The 23,423-nt window shown below is 35.7% G+C and overlaps 1 protein-coding gene across 3 annotated transcripts in view; it reads left to right on the forward strand.

The window, feature by feature from the left end:
* CERT1 (ceramide transporter 1) overlaps window positions 1–23,423 on the forward strand; it is a 141,108-nt gene that overhangs the window by 79,151 nt on the left and 38,534 nt on the right. For all 3 annotated transcript variants that reach the window (XM_039468803.2, XM_010341099.2, XM_010341102.2), the window contains exons 4-8: window positions 2,659–2,766; window positions 3,644–3,782; window positions 12,466–12,549; window positions 14,544–14,701; window positions 21,191–21,283. In XM_039468803.2, coding sequence (XP_039324737.1) covers window positions 2,659–2,766; window positions 3,644–3,782; window positions 12,466–12,549; window positions 14,544–14,701; window positions 21,191–21,283 — 582 coding nt within the window. The remainder of the gene's footprint in view (window positions 1–2,658; window positions 2,767–3,643; window positions 3,783–12,465; window positions 12,550–14,543; window positions 14,702–21,190; window positions 21,284–23,423) is intronic.

Here is a 23,423-nt window from a genome sequence, read left to right on the forward strand (position 1 = left end):
GGAGTTCGAAGACCAGCCTGGCCAACATGATGAAACTCTGTCTCTACTAAAAACACAAAAATTAGCTGGACATGGTGGCGGTCACCTGTGATCCCAGCTACTCGAGGCTGAGGCAGGAGAATTGTTTGAATCCAGGAGACGGAGGTTGCAGTGAGCCAAGATCACACCACTGCACTCCAGCCTGGGCAAGACAGAGCAAGACTTCGTCTCAGAAAAACAATGATAATAATAATTATTCGGTTTCTGTTTAGAAGTTTTCAAGATCCCAGATAACCTGAATCTTATGTACTGTAGGTTGGAGGTGGAGGTGGAGAGATAGGGATAGTTTTTGACAATAACAGACAAAAAGACTGTTAGTCTGAGAAGTGGAAAATCCAGAGGTTACTAATAAGATCCTAGATGGCTAGAACACTGAATTTCTATCACTTAGTGTAATGTGGGACTTATAAACATTTCTTTTCTGGATAAAGATAATAAAGATGAGAGATTATTTGGAATAAGAAACAAAATGTAATTCTCATACAAATATAAAGCCAATCTACCTTGAAGAGATAATAGATACACAAGGGAAGATTTTTGGGATACAGCTTTAGTTCAAGTTTAGGTACCCTTAGTCCTCTGCAACTTTAAATGAATTTAAGGTCAATGAATTAACAATTTGGTTGTAATTGTTAGTTACAAGCCCAGACTCAGTTAATGAGAGTTCGTTTTCTTTCCTTCTTGGTGTTGATTATAATCTTTGCCTCTTGTAACTATTTTTTAAAATTAATGTGTGCTCAGAGTCTCCTCCCTTCTTTGTAAATTTGCTTTCTTCCATTTTGTTACAAATTGCCCATTAATTTATTATTATTTTTTTAATTGACTCCAGAAGCTCTGAGATTCTAGAATATTAAAGTTAAGATAAATGAAGTGATACTACCAGGAAAATGTTTTGAACTAGTGCTAATATCATTTACATAAAAATGAGGACAAAGATTTTATATATTAAACCATAGAAGCGTAGTATTCTTATAGCTAAAAAGAATATTTTTTAATGAGAAAAATATCATGGGTAAACCAACAGCTGTATAGGAAATGTAATGTATTTTCAGGAATTGGAGCACAGAGGATTTAAAATGTGAATGGATATATTTTCCATAACACATCGTATGTAATTTTGTTTCCTAATATTAATGTTGAAATTTATGTAACTTAAAATTTTTGTCACCATAGCTTTGATATTAAAAATAATTAGATACTATTTTACCTCGTTTGTTGAGTAGAATTAAAATTAAATACAGTGTAGCTTTTTGTTTCTTTAAGTATTAAAAAAAAGTAATGTTTACCAAGCCTAGGGTTTTTTTCCCCATTCAAATGAAGGAAAGCTGCTAAATATGAATACCTATCTAGAACCATAATAGTGAAGAGGAGCAGGATTGAAATCAATCAGTCAAACCATAATAGATAATGATATGATGTGATATATTGTCAAAGGATATATTACTGATGCCTCCTTGGTTTTTCCACACAAGCATATTAATTGACTGGTTTTTTGTTTTTGTTTTTGTTTTGAGACAGAATCTTACTCTGTCACCCAGGCTGGAGTGCAGTGGCATGATCTCGGCTCAGTGCAACCTCCATTTCCTGGGTTCAGGCAATTCTCCAGCCTCAGCCACCTATTACAGACACTCACCACATCTAGCTAATTTTTATATTTTTAGTAGAGACAGGATTTCACCATTTTGACCAGGCTGATCTTGAACTCCTGACCTCAAGTGATCCACCCACTTTGACCTCCCAAAGTGCTGGGATTACAGGCATGAGCCACTGCTCCCGACCCAATTCACTGTACTTTTAAAAAGTAACAGTGGAAAATAATCAGAGATTCAAAATACCTGGTTTCAGTTACTTGGAAGTTCAAATGTTTAATTCCTTTGTCTATATTGTTATATTGCATTTGTTTTAGAGAAGGTAAAATATAATAAAATTCATGCTCTGAAGTGTATCATTCCCATCAATTATCTTCTATGGAATGATGACTTAACAGACTAGCAAAATTGAAAACTTTGTGCCGTGAACTGTTGAGGTGGTTACAAAAATCAAAGGTACAAGCTGCTTCCAGAAATATCTAAGTCCAGTAGTAATAACAAAACACAAACTATATTGTAAGTGAATGGCAAATGTTATAATCGTCATGTGTTAACAGTGGGTGAGAATACATAAAATTTGCCATTTTGACCACTGTTAAATATACAGTTCTGTGGTATTAAGTATATTCATACTATTTTTCAACCATCACCATCTTCCATCTTCAGAACTTTTTTATCTTCCCCAACTGAAACTCTTATGTCCATTAAATAGTAACTCCCCATTCTTCTTTTCCCTGCCCCTGGTAACGACTATTCTATTTTCTGTCTATGATTCTGGCTAGTTTTCCTATTATTAAACAGTCTTTTTGACCAATAGCCTAGCACATAGTAGGTATTCAATAAATTTCTTAATTAAATGTCAATTAGGAATTGAAAGGCATGGCTTATGTCAGTGGATTGACTGTATATCTTATGTGCACCAAAACTGCCAGTTATTGTTATAATAATCGTGTTAATTTGTAGGAAACCTTTTGTTTTCTCAAGTATTTTTTATTTAAATTTTTTTCACCTAGTTTACTTTTTTTTTTAGACTGAATCTGGATATGGATCTGAGTCCAGCTTGCGTCGACATGGCTCAATGGTGTCACTGGTATCTGGAGCAAGTGGCTATTCTGCAACATCCACCTCTTCATTCAAGGTGTGTAGTTAATGGATGCCTTAAGTTAAAGCAACGTAAATTGAGTTTAGTATTGGATGTGTGAAAGGAACATATTTGATAATTGTTTAACAAACTTTAATATAATTTATTTGAACTTATTAGAGAAGTACTTCTTAAGGTATAAAATAATAACTCATAAAAATGAACATGTGTCACTGATTTTATTTTTGTCACTGATTTTATTTTATTCATTGTAAACTATTAAAAAAAAAACTGGTTCAAAGGAAAATGTGAAGAATACTGAAATGATTTGTGAATATGTGCAAAATTGGTCAATATCCTCAGATTACTAGTCAATGCCTCTGCACCAAACAAAATTTATTTGCATCTCTATGAACAAGAATTATTTATACTACTCAGTTTTCTACTAAAACAGTTGCAAAATAGCTCAAATGCAATGAAAGGCAAAAATGTCTATATGATCAAACAGTACTCTCCCAAGGGTAGCATAGGTGACAAGTCACCATTAGTTTGAAAGGACACTGTTAATATTTTTGCCCATTTCAAAGTCTTTCACAGTTGTTTCTCACAATTTATTTAATTTGAAAATATCAAATGTTATATTAGCAGACTGTCAGGTATTAATGCTTTCTTATTTTTTATAAAAAATAAGGCTTATCATTTATAAGTGATATCACTTACCAGATTATCACTCAGAAGTGGCTTATCACTATCAAGACAGTAGATTAAGTTTCAAGCCTATTTCTAGAAGTACTATACTGAACTAAACAGCTCTCCTTATCCCATGCCCTCAGTGATAAGGTGCAGACCTTAAAGGTTGATAAAATACCATAGGACCAAATAAAATCCAGTTTTGTTTTACTTGAATTACATCCCTCTATTTTGTGTTTTGCAGAAAGGCCACAGTTTACGTGAGAAGTTGGCTGAAATGGAAACATTTAGAGACATCTTATGTAGACAAGTTGACACGCTACAGAAGTACTTTGATGTCTGTGCTGATGCTGTCTCTAAGGATGAACTTCAAAGGGATAAAGGTTAATTAGGCTATTACCACTATTTTTACTTGGAGAATGAATGGATTAAAAGCCTCTTGATCTCAAAGGGTAATGTCTTTACGTGATAAAGGTATTTATAGTCATTTTTGCTACAAACCCACAGTGTAACAGATTTCAGTGTCCTTGTAACTTGAGTACTTCAGTTACACATACTAATTCATTTTGATCATCCATACCAGATTCCATTGAAGATCTTTATTGTATTTATTTACTTTTTTATCGAGACATGGTCTCATTCTATTGCCCAGGCTGGAGTGCAGTGACGTGATCATAGCTCACTGCAGCCTCCTCGAACTCCTGGCCTCAAGCAGTCCTCCCACCTCAACCACCCAAGAAGCTAGGACTACAGCTAGGGCATCACCACACCCAGCTAATTTATTTATATATTTTCTATGGAGATGGGGACTCACTATGTCGGTCAGGCTGGTCTTGAACTCCTGCCCTCAAGCAATCTTCCCATCTCAGCCTCCCAAAGTGCTGGGATTATAGGCATGAGCCACCACACCAGGCGAAGACTTTCAAATTATACTCTTTATTTCATTTTTTTAAAATGGCATCTATTATCTTGGTAATATGGAGCATTTCACATTATTATTATTGTGTCTGATAAATTTACCCCATGATGAGCCCCAGAGACAAGCATTTGTTAAATCCTTCAGATCTGAAATCAACCAGTTGATCTCTTTTTCTCCCTCTTGCCCTCTTGTTTCTCTTTTTCTCCCTCTCCTTTCTGTCTTTTCCTCTCTCTCTTAATCTCTCCCTTTCTCTGCCTTTTTTCTCGTAGAAGAAGAAATCAGTAATAGAAATGAAAATAATAATTTTATGTACATTTAAAAATAATTTTATTGAGGCCAGGCACAGTGGCCCACGCCTGTAATCCTAGCACTTTGGGAGGCCAAGGCAGGTAGATCACAAAGTCAGGAGATCAAGATCAGCCTGACCACCATGGTAAAACCCCATCTCTCCAAAAAAAAAAAAAAAACTTAGCAGGGCATGGTGGCAAGTGCCTGTAATCCCAGCTATTCTGGACATTGAGGCAGGAGAATTGCTTGAACCCAGGAGGCAGAGGTTGCAGTGAGCCAAAGTCGTGCCACGTCACTCCATCCTGGGCTGCAGAATGAGACTGTCTCAAATAATAATAATAATAGTGGCTGGGCACGGTGGCTCAGCCTGTAATCCCAGCACTTTGGGAGGCCGAGGCGGGTGGATCTGGATCACGAGGTCAAGAGATCGAGACCATCCTGGTCAACATGGTGAAACCCCATCTCTACTAAAAATACAAAAAAATCAGCTGGGCATGGTGGCGCGTGCCTGTAATCCCAGCTATTCAGGAGGTGGAGGCAGGAGAATTGCCTGAACCCGGGAGGCGGAGGTTGCGGTGAGCCGAGATCGCGCCATTGCACTCCAGTCTGGGTAACAAGAGCGAAACTCCATCTCAAAAAAAAATAATAATAATAATAATAATAGTAATTTTATTGAGTTTCTATTTAAAAGAAACAAGGTATCTTCAATTAACTTTTAGTGTTAGGTTTATAGTTTAACTTTCCTTCGTTGGTGCTGAAAACACTGTTGATGTTAACATTGTTCTTCAGCTTTTCACATAATTTATTGTGATGGCAAAAATGAACTGCTGTACCATTATTACCATATAGGACTTAGTTCATCCCCAGTATAACTAGGTTGCTTGACGTGGTTTCATTTTTCATTCTTATTAAATGTGTTTGATCTGGATCCAAGTTCTTTTTGTCTTCTCTATTCTATATTCCCTTTTTCTGCCTTCTTTGGATTAAGTTTTCTTTCTTTTTTCTTTTTTTTTTTTTTAATAATTCCACTTTATCTCCTTTGTTGGCTTCTTAACTCTTGGTTTTGTTATGTTAGTGGCTACTTTAAAGTTTATAGTTTACATATTTAACTTACTACAGTCTACCTTCAAGTAATTACCACTTTATGTGTAGTATCAGAACCTTCCAAAAATATATTTCTTTCTCCTCAGTCCTAAGGTGAGACTCTACTGATTTCTCAACAATTCTCTGTGAATTATTAGGTTTTCCAGTCTGCATTGTAGGGCAGATACTTTTCCCTGCTCCCATGTACGCTTCAGGTGCTGTTTCTTAGAATCCTTTAAGAAGGTTGCCTTTATTGTTTGCTCAGTTGCACGTGCACGCCCTTGCCTTTATTGTTTGCTCAGTTGCACGTGCTGTCAGTACTCTGCAGAATACCCAGGGGTATCTTTCTGCCGATCTCCAGCATTCTCTGTCCAGTTCTCTTCTCTCCAGTACTCTGCCTTGTAAACTACTTCTAGTTGCCTTTGTCTCTGGACACTCAGCTTCATCTCCTCATTACAGGGAATCTACAAGGCTCCTCCTGGGTTCCCTGTGCTTATTGTATAGTTTGGAAACTCCCAAAACAATGAGCTAGAGCAGGCATAGAGCTCACTTCATTTGTTTCCTATTAGGAATCATTGACCTTTGTTGTCTGGTAGCCAGTGTCTTGAAAAGCATTGTTTCATATATTGCCAGTTTTTTTAGTTTTATGTTAGAGAGTAAATTCAGTCCCTATTATTTCATCTTGAACAGAAGCAGATATCCATATTCCTCTTAAAGTTCTCAATTTTGTGTAAATTTAGTAGCCTGGAAGTTATTTTCTGTTTGATTGATTGATTCATTCATTCATTCATTGACTGACTGATGTAGTAGACAGAGTCTCTTTCTGTTGCCCAAGCTAGAGTACAGTGGAATGTTCATAGCTTCCTATAACCTTAAACTCCTGGGCTGAACCTCCCAACTAGCTAGGACTGCAGGCATACACCATCACAGCTGGCCAATTTTTAAATTTTTTGTTGAGATGAGGTCTCGCCATGTGGCCCAGGCTGGTCTTAAACTCCTGGTCTTAAGGGATTCTCCCACCTAAACTACCCAAAGTACTAAAATTACAGGCTTGAGTCATTGTGCCTGGCCTTGAAGTTTTTTCTGTTAATGTAAAAACTTGTATTGAAATTTTTGGTTCATTAATGTGTGACTTTTTTTTTTCCTCTAAGAATAAAAAACACTTGAACTTCTGTTTCTCCGTTAAAAAAGGATACCTTTTAATCAATTTAAAAATTACATGTTAGCTTTATTATGCTTGCAAATAGCCCTTTAAGCAAAAACAAGATACATATAGAATATGATGCCTTATTTATCTTTTAATGGTCCATACCAATAGTGTATAGTATTTGAAGGACAAAAGTGATGGTGAAAAAAGTAGAAGTTGGAATGCAGTGATAACCAGGTTGTGTAGATGATTTGAAAAATAATATTAGACATTACAGTGAATCTTTGCTGCATGTTTAAATAAATAGCAACAATATAGACTAATGTATTAGTTTGCTAGGACTGCCATAACAAAGTACCACAGACTGGGTGGCTTAAACAACAGATTTATTTTCTCACAGTTCTGAGATAAAGATACTATTAGCAGGTTGGTTTCTTCTGAGGGGCGTGAGGGAAAGACCTATCTCAGGCTTCTCTCCTTGGCTTATAGGTAGCCATGTTCTCCCTGTGTCTTCACATCAGCATCTTTCCCTTTGTATGTGTCTATGTCCAAATTTCCTCTGCATATTATATAGTCATACTAGATTATTGCCCATCCTAATGACCTCATTTTAACTTAACTACTGCTTTACATACCTTGTCTCCAAATAACAGCCATATTCTGAGGTACTGGTGGTTAAATACTTCAACGTAGGAATTTCTGAGATACAATTCAGACCATAACTGATTTCCCTACAAATGTTATTTATGAGATACTGATTGATTGACTGATCCTTTGATTTTTATTTATTTATTTTTTGAGACAGGGTCTCCCTCTGTCACCCAGGCTAGAATGCAGTGGCACAGTCTTGGCTCACTGTAACCTCCACTCCTAGGCCCAAGCAATCATCCCACCTGAGCTTCCCCGAGTAGTTGGGACTACAGGGTTTCACCATGTTGCCCAGGCTGGTCTCAAACTCCTGAGCTCAAGCAATCTGCTTGCCTCTGCCTCCCAAAATGCTGAGATTACAGGTGTGAGCCATCATGCCCAGCCTGAAATGCTGATGTTTTTGAGAATACATGCTGGATAAAGGAGAAATAAGGACATGGACCATAATTTCCTACTTGGCAGAGCAGAGTTGCTGACCTGAGTTTAAGAATCTCTGTGAATATACTGTCATTAAATTATCAAAACTAATTTAATGACTTAGATGATTTTAAGAATCATTGTCCTTCTTTATGTGTCTCCTTCAGTAATATTTAATTAACACTTTAAATCTGGATACTGTGAGGATTACAGAAGTGGAAGACATCACCTCTTACCTAAACACATGGTTTAATTTTAAAAACAAGACATATATACCACATTAAAAGTAAAATTTCTTCTAATCTTGCTCTTCTATTTTTTGTTTAATGACTTGAAGTAGAAATCTACATTTCTCAACACCTGTTTCCTCAACTATAAAATAGTTATCATATCTAGCACCTGTGATTGTGAGGATTAAATGGTAATATATATGTTAGCACTATATTTAAAAGCAAAAACTCAATAAATAATAGCTGTTATTATTAATATGGTTAATTTGAATTGTTGCTGGGGTAACAGGAAGCAGGAATGTACAAGGTCCAAAGGTGGAATTCAGCATAATAGACTCAAATGTTGGTAAGGGACACCAGTCTGATTAGAATGGAGGAACTTTGTATTAGGATGAGGCTTTCAAACCATGTGAGATATCCCTAAGATATAAAGTTGCCTCAGGGATGCACAAGGAGTTCTTTGATGGCAGTGGAGGGGCAGGGAAGGAAGGCCACTCTTTTAGTGAGAGTAGCTTATTTTCTTTTTCTTTTTCTTTCTTTCTTTTTTTTTTTTAAGACAGGGCTTCACCATGTTGGCCAGGCTGGTCTTGAACTCCTGACCTCAGGTGATCTGCCTGCCTTGGCCTCCCAAAGTGCTGAGATTATAGGCGTGAGCCACCACACCCAGCCAAGAGTAGCTTATTTTCATCAGTTTTATATATTACTGGCCTTAATCAAAAGCTGAAAATCCCTGTTTGATGCTAGTAGGCTATTAGGTAGAGAATATTGAACACAAGAACAGTTAACGATTTAATGTAAAAAATAATGTTCACATTGGTAATTTGAAAAGTTACTGTTTAGGCAAGGATATAAGTTGAAGTTAATATTTTTAAAAGATTAATGATTGTAGGTAATTGTAACATAGATTAGAATGGTGAGAAACTTTAGATAGGAGAAAATCATTGTAGTAATGTGAGCATCTGTAAATCAGCCTCTGGATCAAGCATGAAAAATAGAGGAAATCCATAGAGGAGAGTTGTCATGATTAATTTTTGTAATGTTTTATAGTATTTACTATGTAATGTGTTAAATACTTCAGTTATCTGATATAATTTTATAATAACCTTATTATGTAGGTATAAATATTTTAAACCCTTTTTATAGATAAGAGAACTGCCCAGAGAAGCTAAGCAGCAATGTTTGCATAGCTGGTTTGATTATGGAGCTACTTTTAGATATATTTTTAGTAGTAGACATTTCTTTGGAGAAATTCTATGAGAGATGTGAACGTGGTGTTAGTATAAGAAGTCACAGGAAAATAAATTAAGGAGTCATTAGCATAAAAAATAGTTGAAGTTATAATGGTGAATAAATTCCCATGGGTTAGAAGAACAAATATCTAAGGAAGGAGACTTGAAGTTCGCCCACAGCTAAAGAGGGAAAGGAAATTTAATTTTTAAAACAAACATAAAATTAGGGTCATGTTAGCAAGATGTGAGAATCATCAAGACTGTTTGGTCTTGTCAAGTAGAAATTTGACATGTAAGCATGAGCAGTGTCAAATACAGCATAGAAGTCAAGAAAGAGATGGGGGCAAACCATAAAAACAGATTTTATTAAAAGATCGTTAACCTTTGAAAAATCTTTTTTTTTTTCTTTGAGACATGGCTTTGCTCTTATCACCCAGGCAGGAGTGCAGTGGTGTACTCATAGCTCACTGCAGCCTCAACACCTGGGCTGTTTTGTAGAGATGAGGTCTTGCTGTTTCCCAGACTGGTCTCAAACTCCTGACCTGAAGTGATCTTCCCACCTAGGCCTCCCAGAGTGCTGGGATTACAGACGTGACAACACTCAGCCTGAAAAAATTATTCTGTGTCTGTTTGGGGGTGGAGGGTTATGGTTAAAGGTGTAGTTGGAGAGGAAGATTTAATGTGCTAGTGGCTGAGAAATATTTGGGTGGCAAAAATAAATAAATGTCTGGCTGATATTGTAATCATCTCAGGGAGCTTTAAAAAGGAAACAATTATACCATACCCTTCACCATAGCCCCACTAAACCAGAACATTCAGGGGTTGAGGGGAGAGAGAGAGATTAAGGTTTTGTTCTTTAAAAGTTCCTTTATAGGTGGATAACCAAATGTTCCTTGATATGTGGATACCCTCTTGTAGTAGAAGTATAAGCTAGCGTTGTAAAGAAGCCTTCTGAAGGCAGAAGGAAAGCACAGCAGAAAGGGGAAAACAAATACTCTACCGAAGGCTTTCGAGTTTTCCGAGAAAACAAATCCATCAAATTGTGAATATGTCAGATGTAGAGCAAACGAAATACTTGCTGCTTCTGTAGAAAAGAATGCATGAAGGTAGAATTGAAGAGTAACAAACTGCTTTAATTTTTCATTGATATGCAAAAAAAAAAAAAAATAGGGAAATTTTAAAAGGCCCCAGGAAGTAAAGATCTCAAAAGGTACTTGAAGGTCATCTTTATGGGATTATGCCAGAGAACTAATTTGGGGATAGTTGTATTGTAACTTCAGCTGATGGTCAGCATGTTTTTTTTATCTGAATTTGGTTTAAAAATGATGTATCCAAAGACATTCCACAGCATATTTATTGAGCATACGAGATCTTACTCATCTTTGTATTTTCATTGGTAATCAAGGTATACTCATATAGAAGTCTGTAGGAATGCTGGAAATTGAAAAGAAAAACAATTGCATATTGAGATCACAGCCAGGTAGAAATGAATACAAAGTAATAGCAGTTTGTGATTTGTAAAAATTGTTACAGATGATTGGCAACATTTTCAAGTGATTATTAAAAAATTAAATAGTCCAGTAGTTAGAAAATGGCAGTAGGGAAGATTTTCCATGGTGATTCTTACCATTTAGTCAAAGGAGGGAAATGAGGTATCGACTGGGACTCTGCATCCATAAAAAAGACAGCTAAAGTAAATGAGATGTTCTTGTAGAGCCAAAGTACTCCTGAGGTAAAAAGATACAGGCTATAAATAAGACATTAGTTTAAAACAAATCTTCCTTCTTTAGAAAGGGAGTTCCTCAGAAGATAAATTAAGGAGTTACGTAGGCTGGGTGCAGTGGCTTCCACCTGTAATCTCAGCATTTTGGGAGGCAGAGGTGGGTAGATTGCTTGACATCAGGAGTTCAAAACCAACCTGAGCAACATGGTGAAACCTCGTCTCTACAAAAAAAATTAGCAGGGCATGGTGGTGTACACCTGTGTTTCCAGCCTCTCAAGAGGCTATGGTAGGAAGATTGTTTGAGCCCATGAGGTGGAGATTGCAGTGAGATGAGATCATGCCACTCATCTTTGAGCCTGACTTTGAGCCTAGGCAACGAAGTCAGACCCTGTCTCACAAAGAAGAAGAAGATGAAACCATCAAAAGCTTGATAAAAGCAGCACATCACCTTGGGAGCTACGATGCAGGAATTTGCATTATGAATGGAATACATAGTACAAGAATTAAAGTATGTTAGGTAGAGAAAAAGGGACAGCACATAGAGGAAAGAGTTACATTAAAGTAGCACAAAAGAGATTCTGTTTTTTTCTGGACTTAGAGAAGTTAAAAGGGATGTCCAGGAACAGATATATACTGGGATGAATGAAAATTGATATCATATCTGTTATATTTTCCCTGCACGTCCAGAAATAGTATATTTAAGAACTCTCAGCTGGACGTGGTGGCTCACGGCTGTAATCCCAGCACTTTGGGAAGCTGAGGTGGGCAGATCATAAGGTCAGGAGTTCAAGACCAGCCTGACCAACATAGTAAAACCCCATCTCTTCTAAAATAAATTTAAAAATATCCAAGTGTAGTAGTACACACCTGTAGTCCCAGCTACTCGGGAGGCTGAGGCAGGAGAATCACTTGACCCCGGGAGGCAGAAGTTGCAGTGAGCCGAGACTATGTCATTGCATTCCAGCCTGGGTGACAGAATGAGACTGTCTCAAAAGAAAAAAAAGAACTCTCAGAGGCAAGCTAAGGTGTCTTCTGTATGGAAGGTACTTTTTATAGAGCTCTTCAGCCCTCTGGTCCTCTTAGAGAGTTGAAGTGTCCTCACTGAAGGGAGTAAGAGATAGGATGACTACAGGGTGAAATAATTCATAGCTCAGTAACCTTCCCTTACACAAATGAGAATGAATATGATTTAAAAATAATGTATCTAAAGACATTCCACCGCATATTTATTGAGCATACCTTGATTACCAGTGAAAATACAAGCTTTAGTAAGACCTCTTACTCACAGAATCAGAATCCAAAGTAAAATGATTCCATTGAACATAAGAATAGACATTAACTTCTATTTTTTTATCCTAATTTTTTAAATGTGTTTTATTTAGTGGTAGAAGATGATGAAGATGACTTCCCTACAACACGTTCTGATAGTGACTTCTTGCATAATACCAATGGCAATAAAGAAAAGTGTAAGTAATACATTTTTCACCTCAGGTGGATAAAATACACTTTCAGAAGTTACGTAACAACTCACAAAGAATAATTACCTAATTGAGTAATTTTTTAAAAAGCAATAGAACTGCTGGAATCCAAGTGAAAATATCTTCCAAGACATGTAGGTAATATCACATTCTGACATTATGTAATAATGGTAACCTTTACATATGGATGTCCAGATGTCCCAGCATCATTTGCTGAAACGACATTTTTTTTTTTTCTGCTTTGAATTGGTTGGCACCTTTTTGAAAAACTGATGGACCATAAATGTGAAGGTTTATTTCTGGACTCTCAATTCTGTTAAGTTGATGTACTTGTCTATTCTTATTAAGAAAATACAAGTTTTTTAAAAAAAGCTTTATTGAGATACAATTGACGTACCATTTAAAGTGTATAATTTGATAAATTTGGATATTTTCATGAAACTATCAGAACAATCAAATGTTTTCTCCATCCCCTTTGTCATTCCTCTCTCCCCCATTCCCAAACAGCCACTGATCTATTTTCTGTCACTATAGATTAGTTTGTATTTTCTATAATTTATTGTAAATTGACTCATACAGTATGTATTCATTTTTGACCTGGCTTTTTTTTAGTTTGAGATTCATGATTATTGTTGCATGTATCAGTAGTTGAGTTCTTCTCACTGCTGAGTGGTATTTTATTGTATAGATATACCATAGTTTGTGTATCTGTTCATTCATTGGTGGATATTTGGGTTGGTTGCAGTTTTGGCTATTACAAATAAAGCTGCTATGAGCATTCATATACAATTCTTTCCATGGACATCTATTGTATTTCTTTTGGGTAAATACCTAGGGGTAGAATGTCCAAATCATATGGCAGGTGTATGTGTTTAATTTTTAAAGAAAATGCCAGATTGCTTTTTATCAGCCATTTATGAGAGTTCCAGTTCCTCCACATCCCCACCAACACTTAAGATGGTCAGTCTTCAAATTTCAGTCATTCTAATAGGTGTGTAGTGATATGTCATTGTGGTTTTAATTTGCATTTCCCTACTAGCTAGTGATATTAAGCATCTTTTCATGTTTTTATTTGCCATTTCTATCTTCTATTTAATGAAATGTGTGTTCACATTTTTTGCTCATATAGGGGGTGGTGTTTATTATTAATGAGCTTTGAGATTACCTCATATGTTCTGGATAGAAGTCCTTTATTAAATATATGCCATGCAACGGTTTTCTCCCAATTTGTGGCTTATCTCTTTATCCTCTTAACAACGTTTACAAGAGCAGAAATTTTACATTTTGATTAAGTTTGTCTGTCTGTTCTTGATGGGTTATATCTTTCCTGTTCTGTCTCTAATAGTTTTTAAAGTCGGAAGTGTCATTATTTAATTTATAAGGATTCTACTAAAATGATTTCTTATTAACTATAGAATATTACGCTTTCTTGTTTGTATCTTGTGAGTTTTAAGATTTTTTTGTTTAATTCAAAAGCTAACCATGAATTAAAACAAAATTTAACCATAAAAGGCATTGAGTTTAAATAGTGCATTGGTCCTAGATTTAAATTTGTATGTTCATTTTAAAATTGTATATTACCTTATTAGACTCTGTAGTTTATCTTAAGATATTTTATAAATTCTAGGTTTCTCAAAATACAAGGTAGTTCTTGCCATAATTAGGTGTTACTCTAAGCTATCAGAATGTTATTGTTAAAGTATTACTCCTCTTACCACTTGATTAGTTGGGTGCAGCACAGCAAATAAGTTTTCAGGAAACAGAATCTAGAAAAATGGACTTGAAAGTACGTATGCTGCCACAAAGCTTCTTTGCTCATAGAGCTTGGATAGGAGGTTTTTAAATGTTGGCCTACAGAAGGAAAATTAAAACCCCAAAACCTGTTTTCATATTTGCTAATTTTCTAAACATTTTCTGATCTTAAATTGTGATGAGTTATTTCTTTATTGGAAATATTTTCAGTAAATAACTTTCTTTTTCAGTATTTCCACATGTGACACCAAAAGGAATTAATGGTATAGACTTTAAAGGGGAAGCAATAACTTTTAAAGCAACTACTGCTGGAATCCTTGCAACACTTTCTCATTGTATTGAACTAATGGTTAAACGTGAGGAAAGCTGGCAGAAGAGAATGGATAAGGTAAGACTAGGGTTTTTTTCCTTTTAAAAATAATCATATTTTATTTAAGTTTTATAGATTGTTTGGATATTTAAGCCAAGCTAACTTCTTAGGGAAGAATCTTGGGTTGATAGAAATCTCCGATGATACTACTCCTCTGAAGCTTTATGGGCATCTTAAACTCATTTGTGTAACAGGATTCACCGATTACTTGTTTTGTTACTATACAATGCTTTCTTGAAAGCTTTCTTTCATTTTATGCTGATGTTAGTGATGCTTTGGAATAGAAGTGTTAAGCCATTTAACGTTACTTGCCTTTTTTTTTTTCTTAATTTATTTATTTAATGAGCAGTTTGGGTTTGGTGTTAATTTCTGCCTTCATAAATTTCCTTTCTCTTGAATAATGAGGATCTTTCAACCCACTGCCCTTCCATGTGAAAATGGGGTTTTTTTTTTGGTTGTCTTTTTTTTTTTTTAATTGCATTTTCGGTTTGGGGGTACATGTGAAGAACATGCAAGATTGTTGCATAGGTACACACATGGCAGTGTAATTTGCTGCCTCCCTCCCCTTCACCTGTATCTGACATTTCTCCCCATGCTATCTCTCCCCACTTCCCCACCATCCCCGTCCCTCCCCCATTTCCCCCCAACAGACCCCAGTGTGTAGTGCTCCCCTCCCTGTGTCCATGTGTTCTCATTGTTCAACACTCGCCTATGAGCTAGAATATGCGGTGTTTGAACATTACCTGCCTTTAAGTGTATGACGAATGAAACTGCATTTAAGGTATATGAACTAACTTATATGCCAATTTACACAGTTAAACATTTACTTATTACAGCAACACTTACATATTTTTTCAATGATCAGTGATAACATTTAACATACATTATGTTGTTTGATCATTTGCCCTATGTTCACATTTTCCCACCTTTATTTAAACACAGCACTGATAATAATATTACAGTATGACTCTTTAGTTTCTAGTGTGAGGTATGGCTCAGTGGATTTAAGTAGGAAAACTTCTATTTATAATTCAACTTTAGAAAAATAGTAAAATGTTAGAATTGAAACATACCTTAAAGTTCTAATCCAGTGCCATCATTTTATAGAAGGAATTGAGTGAGGCTCAGAAGCTTATCAAAAGTTGATTAACAGAGTTAGAGGAATTTTTCTCTAGTCTTCTATATCAGCTCTGGACACCAAATTAGACATTAGCCAGAATCATATTCATTCTCAAGCTATATTGCTTGCAGAGTTTGAAAGCCTTTGAATTTGGTCGGGACACTAAGGAAAGCAATGTTAGCACTATGTGTTTAGGAAGTTTCCCATGTTTTAGAAGAAAGAACTGTTTAGAATGCGCAAGTGCAGGTGAGAGTAAGGCATTTTGACTAGCAATATGTCTTCTTTTAAAATAGGCAATGAAAACTTTTTTTTAAGGTATAGAAAATTTATTATCGTCCTGGAGCCAAACTATTATATCTTCAAAGATTTCAACTCTATACTCAGTGTGGATCAAATCGAATTATTAGAATAGTCCCTGTTTACACAAAAAATAATGTATTGAAAAACAGGACAACTCCCTAAATACATTAGAGTAACGGTTCAAGAAAATCATTCAACCTGTTCAGACTAGCTTATTTACAACTTTTGGGCAACTTTCTCTTTAGTCTCTTTTTCCTTCACTAAGGGATCGTATTCTTCAGTCATACACTCTTTTTTTTTTTTTTTTTTTTTTTTTTGAGACGGCGTTTCGCTCTTTTTACCCAGGCTGGAGTGCAATGGCGCGATCTCGGCTCACCGCAACCTCCGCCTCCCGGGTTCAGGCAGTTCTCCTGCCTCAGCCTCCTGAGTAGCTCGGATTACAGGCATGTGCCACCATGCCCAGCTAATTTTTTGTATTTTTTAGTAGAGACGGGGTTTCACCATGTTGACCAGGATGGTCTCGATCTCTTGACCTCGTAATCCACACGCCTCGGCCTCCCAGAGTGCTGGGATTACAGGCTTGAGCCACCGCGCCCGGCCAGTCATATACTCTTAACCACATTGCCTAAAAAAAATTTTTTTAAACCTTTGCACATTATATAACATGACATCCTGATTATTTTAGCATTCAAGTTTATTTGCTATGTTGAAAAAGGGAGATAGAGTTTTGATTGCTTTCAGCGTTGTTAATCTTACCAGTTCTCTTTTATTGGGTAGCAATAAGCAGAGCAAACCAAACATCTGTGGGGAAAAAACACTTTTGTTGCTTCTCATGCAACACTCTTCACCAAAGAACGGCCAGAAAATATAGCAGTATTGGTTGAAATCAGGACACTACTGTGTTTTATAGTCTTCTTACAGATCTAGCTGATGTCAAATTTTATTAACCTTTTCCACTGTAATTTTTTCTCAAGGTTGAAATAACTGGATCCCAGTTACATTTTACATGGAATGTAAGTGTGTGTGTATTTGCACATGTGCGTGCACACAGTATATGTGTGTTCATAAATATATACACATATATGCAGTGTATGTGTGTATTTATTGGTAAGCAACTCTATTCAAGAACTTTTAATCTTTTGTGTGTGGGGAGAGAGAGAGAGAGAAAGTGTGTGTGTGTGTGTGTGTGTGTGTGTGTGTGTGCATATATATACACACACATTAAAGACTATAAAGTTCTTGAATAAAGTTGTTTATCAACAAATATGTCTTTCAGGTAATTCTTAGAATTGGGAAAGAAAGTACAATCATAACAATATGATTTCATTGAAATTGTTTCATTCAGGTGCATGCCTGCTGTGTGCTGGACTCTAAGTTAGTAATGGGGAAACAGTGATAAGCAGGAAAAAGTCTCTCAAGGAGCTTAAAATCTAATAAGAAAAATTAAATAGGTGATAGTAACAGCTGTTTAATAGAAGAATTGTCTATATGATACTTTTATGTTGTTATAATGTCAGTTCCAGAATTCTTTCAGCTAATTGAAAATGCTATTTTGTAATGATGATTTTTCTTGGTTACCTATAATAATAATTCTTTCTACCGTAGAAGTGGTGTACTTAATTGTTAACCAGTCATGTCCAGGAAGACCAAAAATTCTAAAAATAGGCAATTATGGTTAACAATGTTAATAAGAGACAATCTTTTCATTGAAGATACATTTGCTTACATTAATAGATTCACAGGTGTATAATTTTACATACATTTTCACTTTCCCGTAAGTCTTTAATATTATTGCTGTGCATTTTTGTTTAATTAATTTAAAATTAATGTATAACATACATACAGTGAAGTATACCAATCTTAAGTATACTACTTGATTTTTCTTTAACATTTCTATACACCCCTGTAACCACAGTCAGACCAAGATATGTATAACTTCTCTAGGCACCCTAGAAGGTGCCTTCATGCCCCTTCCTATTCCATATCATACCACCATCCCAAAAGATGATCATATAGTTTTAACCTATTATTACAGATTAGTCTTGCCTGTTCTGGAATATCATGTTAACGAAATGATACAATATACTTTTGAGTCAGGCCTTCTTTTTTCCTCAACATTGACTGTGATATTCATTCATGTTGTTATATTTAATAGTTTTTCTTTTTTATTGCTATACAGTATTTTTATTGTATGGTAACTTTTCATTGTATGACTTCAATTTGCTTATCTGTTTTCTTGTTGATGGACATTTAGGTTGTTTTCATTTTTTTGCTATCGTGAATAAAACTGCTATGAGAGTCCTTGGGGGTATATCTTTAGGTATATTTCTCATACCTTGGAGTAGACTTATTAATTCATGGGGGTATATGTTTAACTTCAGTGGATACTGGCAATTTTCCAGAGTGATTAAATTAATATTTCTACCAGCAGTAAGGAAGGATTCCAATTGCTTTTAATTCTTGACAGCACTTGGTATTGTTAAGGATGTGTGGGTGTTGTTGATGTTGTTCACTCTTGACAGTACTTAGTATTGTGTGTGTGTTTATGTGTGGTGGTGGTGGTGTTGATTTTGGGGGGGCGGGGTCTTTTTCTGAGAGACAGAGTCTCACTGTGTTGTCCAGGCTGGAATGGAATGGCTATTCACAGGCACAGCCATTAGCACACTACAGCCTTGAAATCCAGGGCTCAGGTGATCCTCCTGCCTCAGCCTCCTGAATGACTGGGACCACAGGCACAGGCCACTGCACCTGGCTTGGTCATTCTGGTAGGTCTGTAGTCCCATTTTTTTTCTTTAGTACACAAAAATCAATGAAATCTTTGGGTTTACTAAACCCATCGATTCATTGATTGCCACTATTTTAAATGCTGATGTGGTATTTAGAAGTAATTCGCTTTGTGTGAGTTCAGTTAAGACTTTAATTTAGCCATTAAGTACAGTTATGCACTGCATAATGACATTTCCGTCAATGATGGACCAAATATACAACTGTAGTCCCTTAACATAACAGAGCTGAAAAATTCCTTTTGCCTAGTGACATCTTGATGATCCTGACCCTGTGTTAGGCCTAGGCTAATGTGTTTGTCGTCTCTTCATTTATAACAAAAAAGTTTAAAAAGTAAAAAATAAAATAAAAATTTTTAAACATAGAAAAAAGTTTGTAGAATACAGTATAAAGAAAAAAAGTATTTTTGTGCCACCATACAATATGTTTATGTTTTTAGCTATCTTATTACAAAAGACTCAAAACGTTTAAACAAAAAGTGTATAAAGTAAAAGTTGCAGCGAGCTAAGGTTATTGAAGAAAGAACATTTTTAAATAAATTTAGTGTAGCCTAAGTATGCAGTGTTTAAAAGTTCACTACTCACTCACTGACTCACTCAGAAGAACTTCAAATCCTGCAAGCTTCATTCATAAGTGCCCTACACAAATGTACTGTTTTTTATTCTTTATATCATATTTTTACTGTGCCTTTTCTATGTTTAGATTCACAAATACTTAACAACGTGTCAAAATTGCCTACAGTATTCAATGCAGTCACATGCTGTAAATGTTTATAGCCCAGATGTGTAATAGGCTATACCATCTAGGTTTATATAAGTACACTCTATGATGTTTGTACAAGAATTAAGTCGTCAGTAACACATTTCTCAGACTGTATCCCCATGGTGAAGTAACATGTGACAGTCAATTCATGTGGCTCTCATCAGTCTACTTTAGATCACAAGCATAATCTATTATGATTTTGATGATCATACTCTTCAGAGTAAGGGTTTTTTGGGAATAAGGAGAAATAGGAAGAACTGTTTACATTTCCTATAGCCAGAGTGATCATGCATCCTGATTTGGCAAGATTATTAATAACATTCCCTTTTACTCTCAGAAGCATCATGCTTAGATTACCCAGTAGTGGGACCAAGCAAATCAGTCTTTTAGAAAATGGAATTTGGACAAGGGAAAAGAGAGAGAGAAAAAATAAAATAAAATGCAATGTATGCCTGTATTTGAAATAAATAACAGCATTAGATTATTTATAAACGTGCTGGACTTGCTGGACTTCAGTGTCAGTATTGACCCTATGGACCCCATTGTTGTGGAAATAAGTTTTATAAGGGGTCAGCCTTTGTTATTTTAAGTGTTGACCTTGGGTCTTTTAACCTGTTAGAGCTAAAGGCCCTATCACTAAAAGGAGAGAGTTAAAATAGATATCTAAAGTCTTTTCAACTCTAAAACAGTCTTAAGCAGAGGTGAGAAGTATTAAGAAGATTTTCTTTCTTAGAGTATCTTTTTAGCATTCATTGATCCCACCTACAGAGTTCTTTTCTGGTATTACTTGCTGTTTCTCTTCATACCAAAATAAATATAGCTCTTGCTAGGGTTGGTGGGAAGGGGGAAAATATAAGAATGTGTAGTAGGTATTTTTCTGGTGCTAATTTACCTGGGTTTTTTTCTTCTTTTCTTTTCTTTCTTTCTTTTTTTTTTTTTTTTTTTTGTTTTTGTTTAAGTATACATGCAGTTACTTAACCATTTAAACACAAAATCTACTTTTAAGGTAATCTTAGTAGTGATTTAAATCACAGGTCCTGGCCAGGTGCGGTGGCTCGCACCTGTAATCCCAGCACTTTGGGAGGCTGAGGCGGGCAGATCACAAGGTCAGGAGTTTGAGACCAGCCTGGCCAACATTGTGAAACCCTGTCTCTACTAAAAATACCAAAATTAGCCAGGTGTGGTGCCACGCACCTGTAGTCCCAGCTACTTGGGAGACTGAGGCAGGAGAATTGCTTGAACCCAGGAAGCAGAGGTTGCAGTGAGCCGAGACTGTACCTTTGCACTTCAGCCTGAGTGACAGAGTGAGGCTCCGTCTCAAAAAATCAGTCAATCAGTCAATTGATCGAGGTTATAAGCAATTTATAGCCTAGAGAAAAGTGTTTTCTTGGGCAGAATAATCTTATTTTTCACAGGAGTGGAATTATTTTTTGATCAAATTGTAAAATTTCAATGAAATATAGAGGAATTCCACCTAAAAGATTTCATTGTAATTAAAATGCCTGCCTCAAATTGTAAATTTTTCACTTCTTTTTTAATAGGAAATAGAGAAGAGAAGAAGAGCAGAGGAATCATGTAAAAATGCAAGGACGGAACTCAAGAAAAAATCCCACTTTGGAGGACCAGATTATGAAGTATGATTTTATATTTTGGTCTTAGAGAAACACATAAGTAATGTCTATCACAAAAGTGATTTTTTAATAATACTTTTGTCACCTCTAAATATTTTAAATACATAATTTGTCCTCAGCATTTAATTCAGTGTATATTTTGTGATATATAAATGTGTGGCATAGTCAAATATATATTTCTTACTGCCTACAAAGTTTAGGCATTAAAAGGCTTAATATTAGGCCTGTTTACTTCATGGAACAAATGTGTATCTCCCCTGTAAAGATTATCATTTTTAATGTTATCCACTTATTTTTTAACATAAAAGCAAGCTATAAAGGAAAAAATCTGAGTATTTTACAGAGGGAAGATTTTAGTCTATACTATACTGTGAGATCTTATCCATAGACAAACATAAACTATTCTAATTGCCTTTATGTTTGGAAATGTCTGAAACTAGCTTTTTTCTCCTTCTCCATGTATATACACACATACATTAAAATTTTATAAGCTATCTTTCTGTATTTCTTAAGGGAAAAAATGCATAAGAAATATATTTGGTAATTGTCATTAAACAATGTTGAGGCTAGGCACAGTGGTTCCTATCTATAATCCCAGTACTTTGGGAGGCCAAGGCAAGAGGATTACTTGAGGCCAGGAGTTCAAGACCAACCTAGACAGCAAGCAAGACCTCATCCACTTCTACAAAATAAAATACAAAAAATATCTGGTTGTAATGGCATATGCCTATAGTCCCAGCTACTGAGAAAGCCAAGGCCCAGAAGCCCAAGACTGCAGTGAGCTATGATTGCACCCCTCCACTTCAGGCTGGGTGACAGTTGGAGACCTTGTCTCTTAAAAAAAAAGCATTGGCTGGTGTGGCAGCTCACGCCTGTAATCCCAGCACTTTGGGAAGCAGAGGTGGGCAGATCACAAGGTCACAAGTTGAGACCAGCCTGGCCAATATGGTGAAACCCCATCTCTACTAAAAATACAAAAATTAGCCAGGCATGGTGGCAGACACCTGTAGTCCCAGCTACTCAGGAGGCTGAGGCAGGAGAAACACTTGAACCTGGGAGGCAAAGTTTGCATTGAGCTGAGATAGTGCCACTGCACTCCAGACTGGGTGACAAAGCAAGGCTACGTCTCAAAAAAAAAAAAACAGTGTTGATATTCCTGAAATAAGCAGTTTAAAAATGGGGTATCAAAGACTTATCATTGCAGTGGAACAGAAGAATAAAATAGTTGTAGTTATATTTATGAAAACAGAAGAAAAATTTCTTGCCACTTCTGCTCTAGAAAGGAAAACTAAATAGCTGCTCTACTATTGGCTGAATTTTTTTTATGTTGGAGTCAATTTCCAACTAAGAGTGCATTCTGATGAGACTGAAACTGTAAATATTTTTTAATTAATGTTGTCAATTTATCCCTTCTAAAATACATTAAAAATCACATAATTAGCTATCCCCTGAGGTTTTAATATAAGGTATTATCATGACGATTTTTATTCTGAAACTAAGCAATTGTTTTGCCATATTAGGTTTATTTTTTGGAAGGAATACCAACTTTTTAAAGTACCTTATTTTTTAATATTATAAATAAAATGTATATTCATTATAGGAAGATTATACAAAATGTAAATAGGCCACTGAAGCTGTTTTATATTTAACAATATATGGTACAGTTTATTACCTACCAGCAATATGTAAGTATAATTCGTATACATATTCATCCCTGCTTCCATCACCACAGGTTTTTTCTTTTTTTTCCAGGGGGAGAGGACAAGGGTGAAGGGAAGAGGGGCCTTGTGCTAAGTACCTGCATTTACTAGTTTCAAAGCCAAAAAATTGCTTTATGTATGTAACTGAGCATTTTAAAAATTATGTTTAACAGACGTTCATTTTTTTTTTAATTTTACATTGGAAGTACACATGCATGTTTATTACATAAATATACTGCATACTGGTAGAGATTAGGCTTCTAGTGTGCCCATTACTCAAACAGTAAACGTTATATCAAATTTCCAGTTTTTTTTTTTTAATAATCATATTCACCTGGGTGCAGGTGGGCTAAGGCTGAAAAGGGCATTAGCCTAAATTGCTGATTTTTTAAGTTTCACCCCTTCCACCCTTCTTCCTTTCAGAGTCCCTAGTGTCTTATTTC

Source organism: Saimiri boliviensis, chromosome 1, assembly GCF_048565385.1.
Source record: "Saimiri boliviensis isolate mSaiBol1 chromosome 1, mSaiBol1.pri, whole genome shotgun sequence".
Lineage (NCBI taxonomy): Eukaryota > Metazoa > Chordata > Mammalia > Primates > Cebidae > Saimiri > Saimiri boliviensis.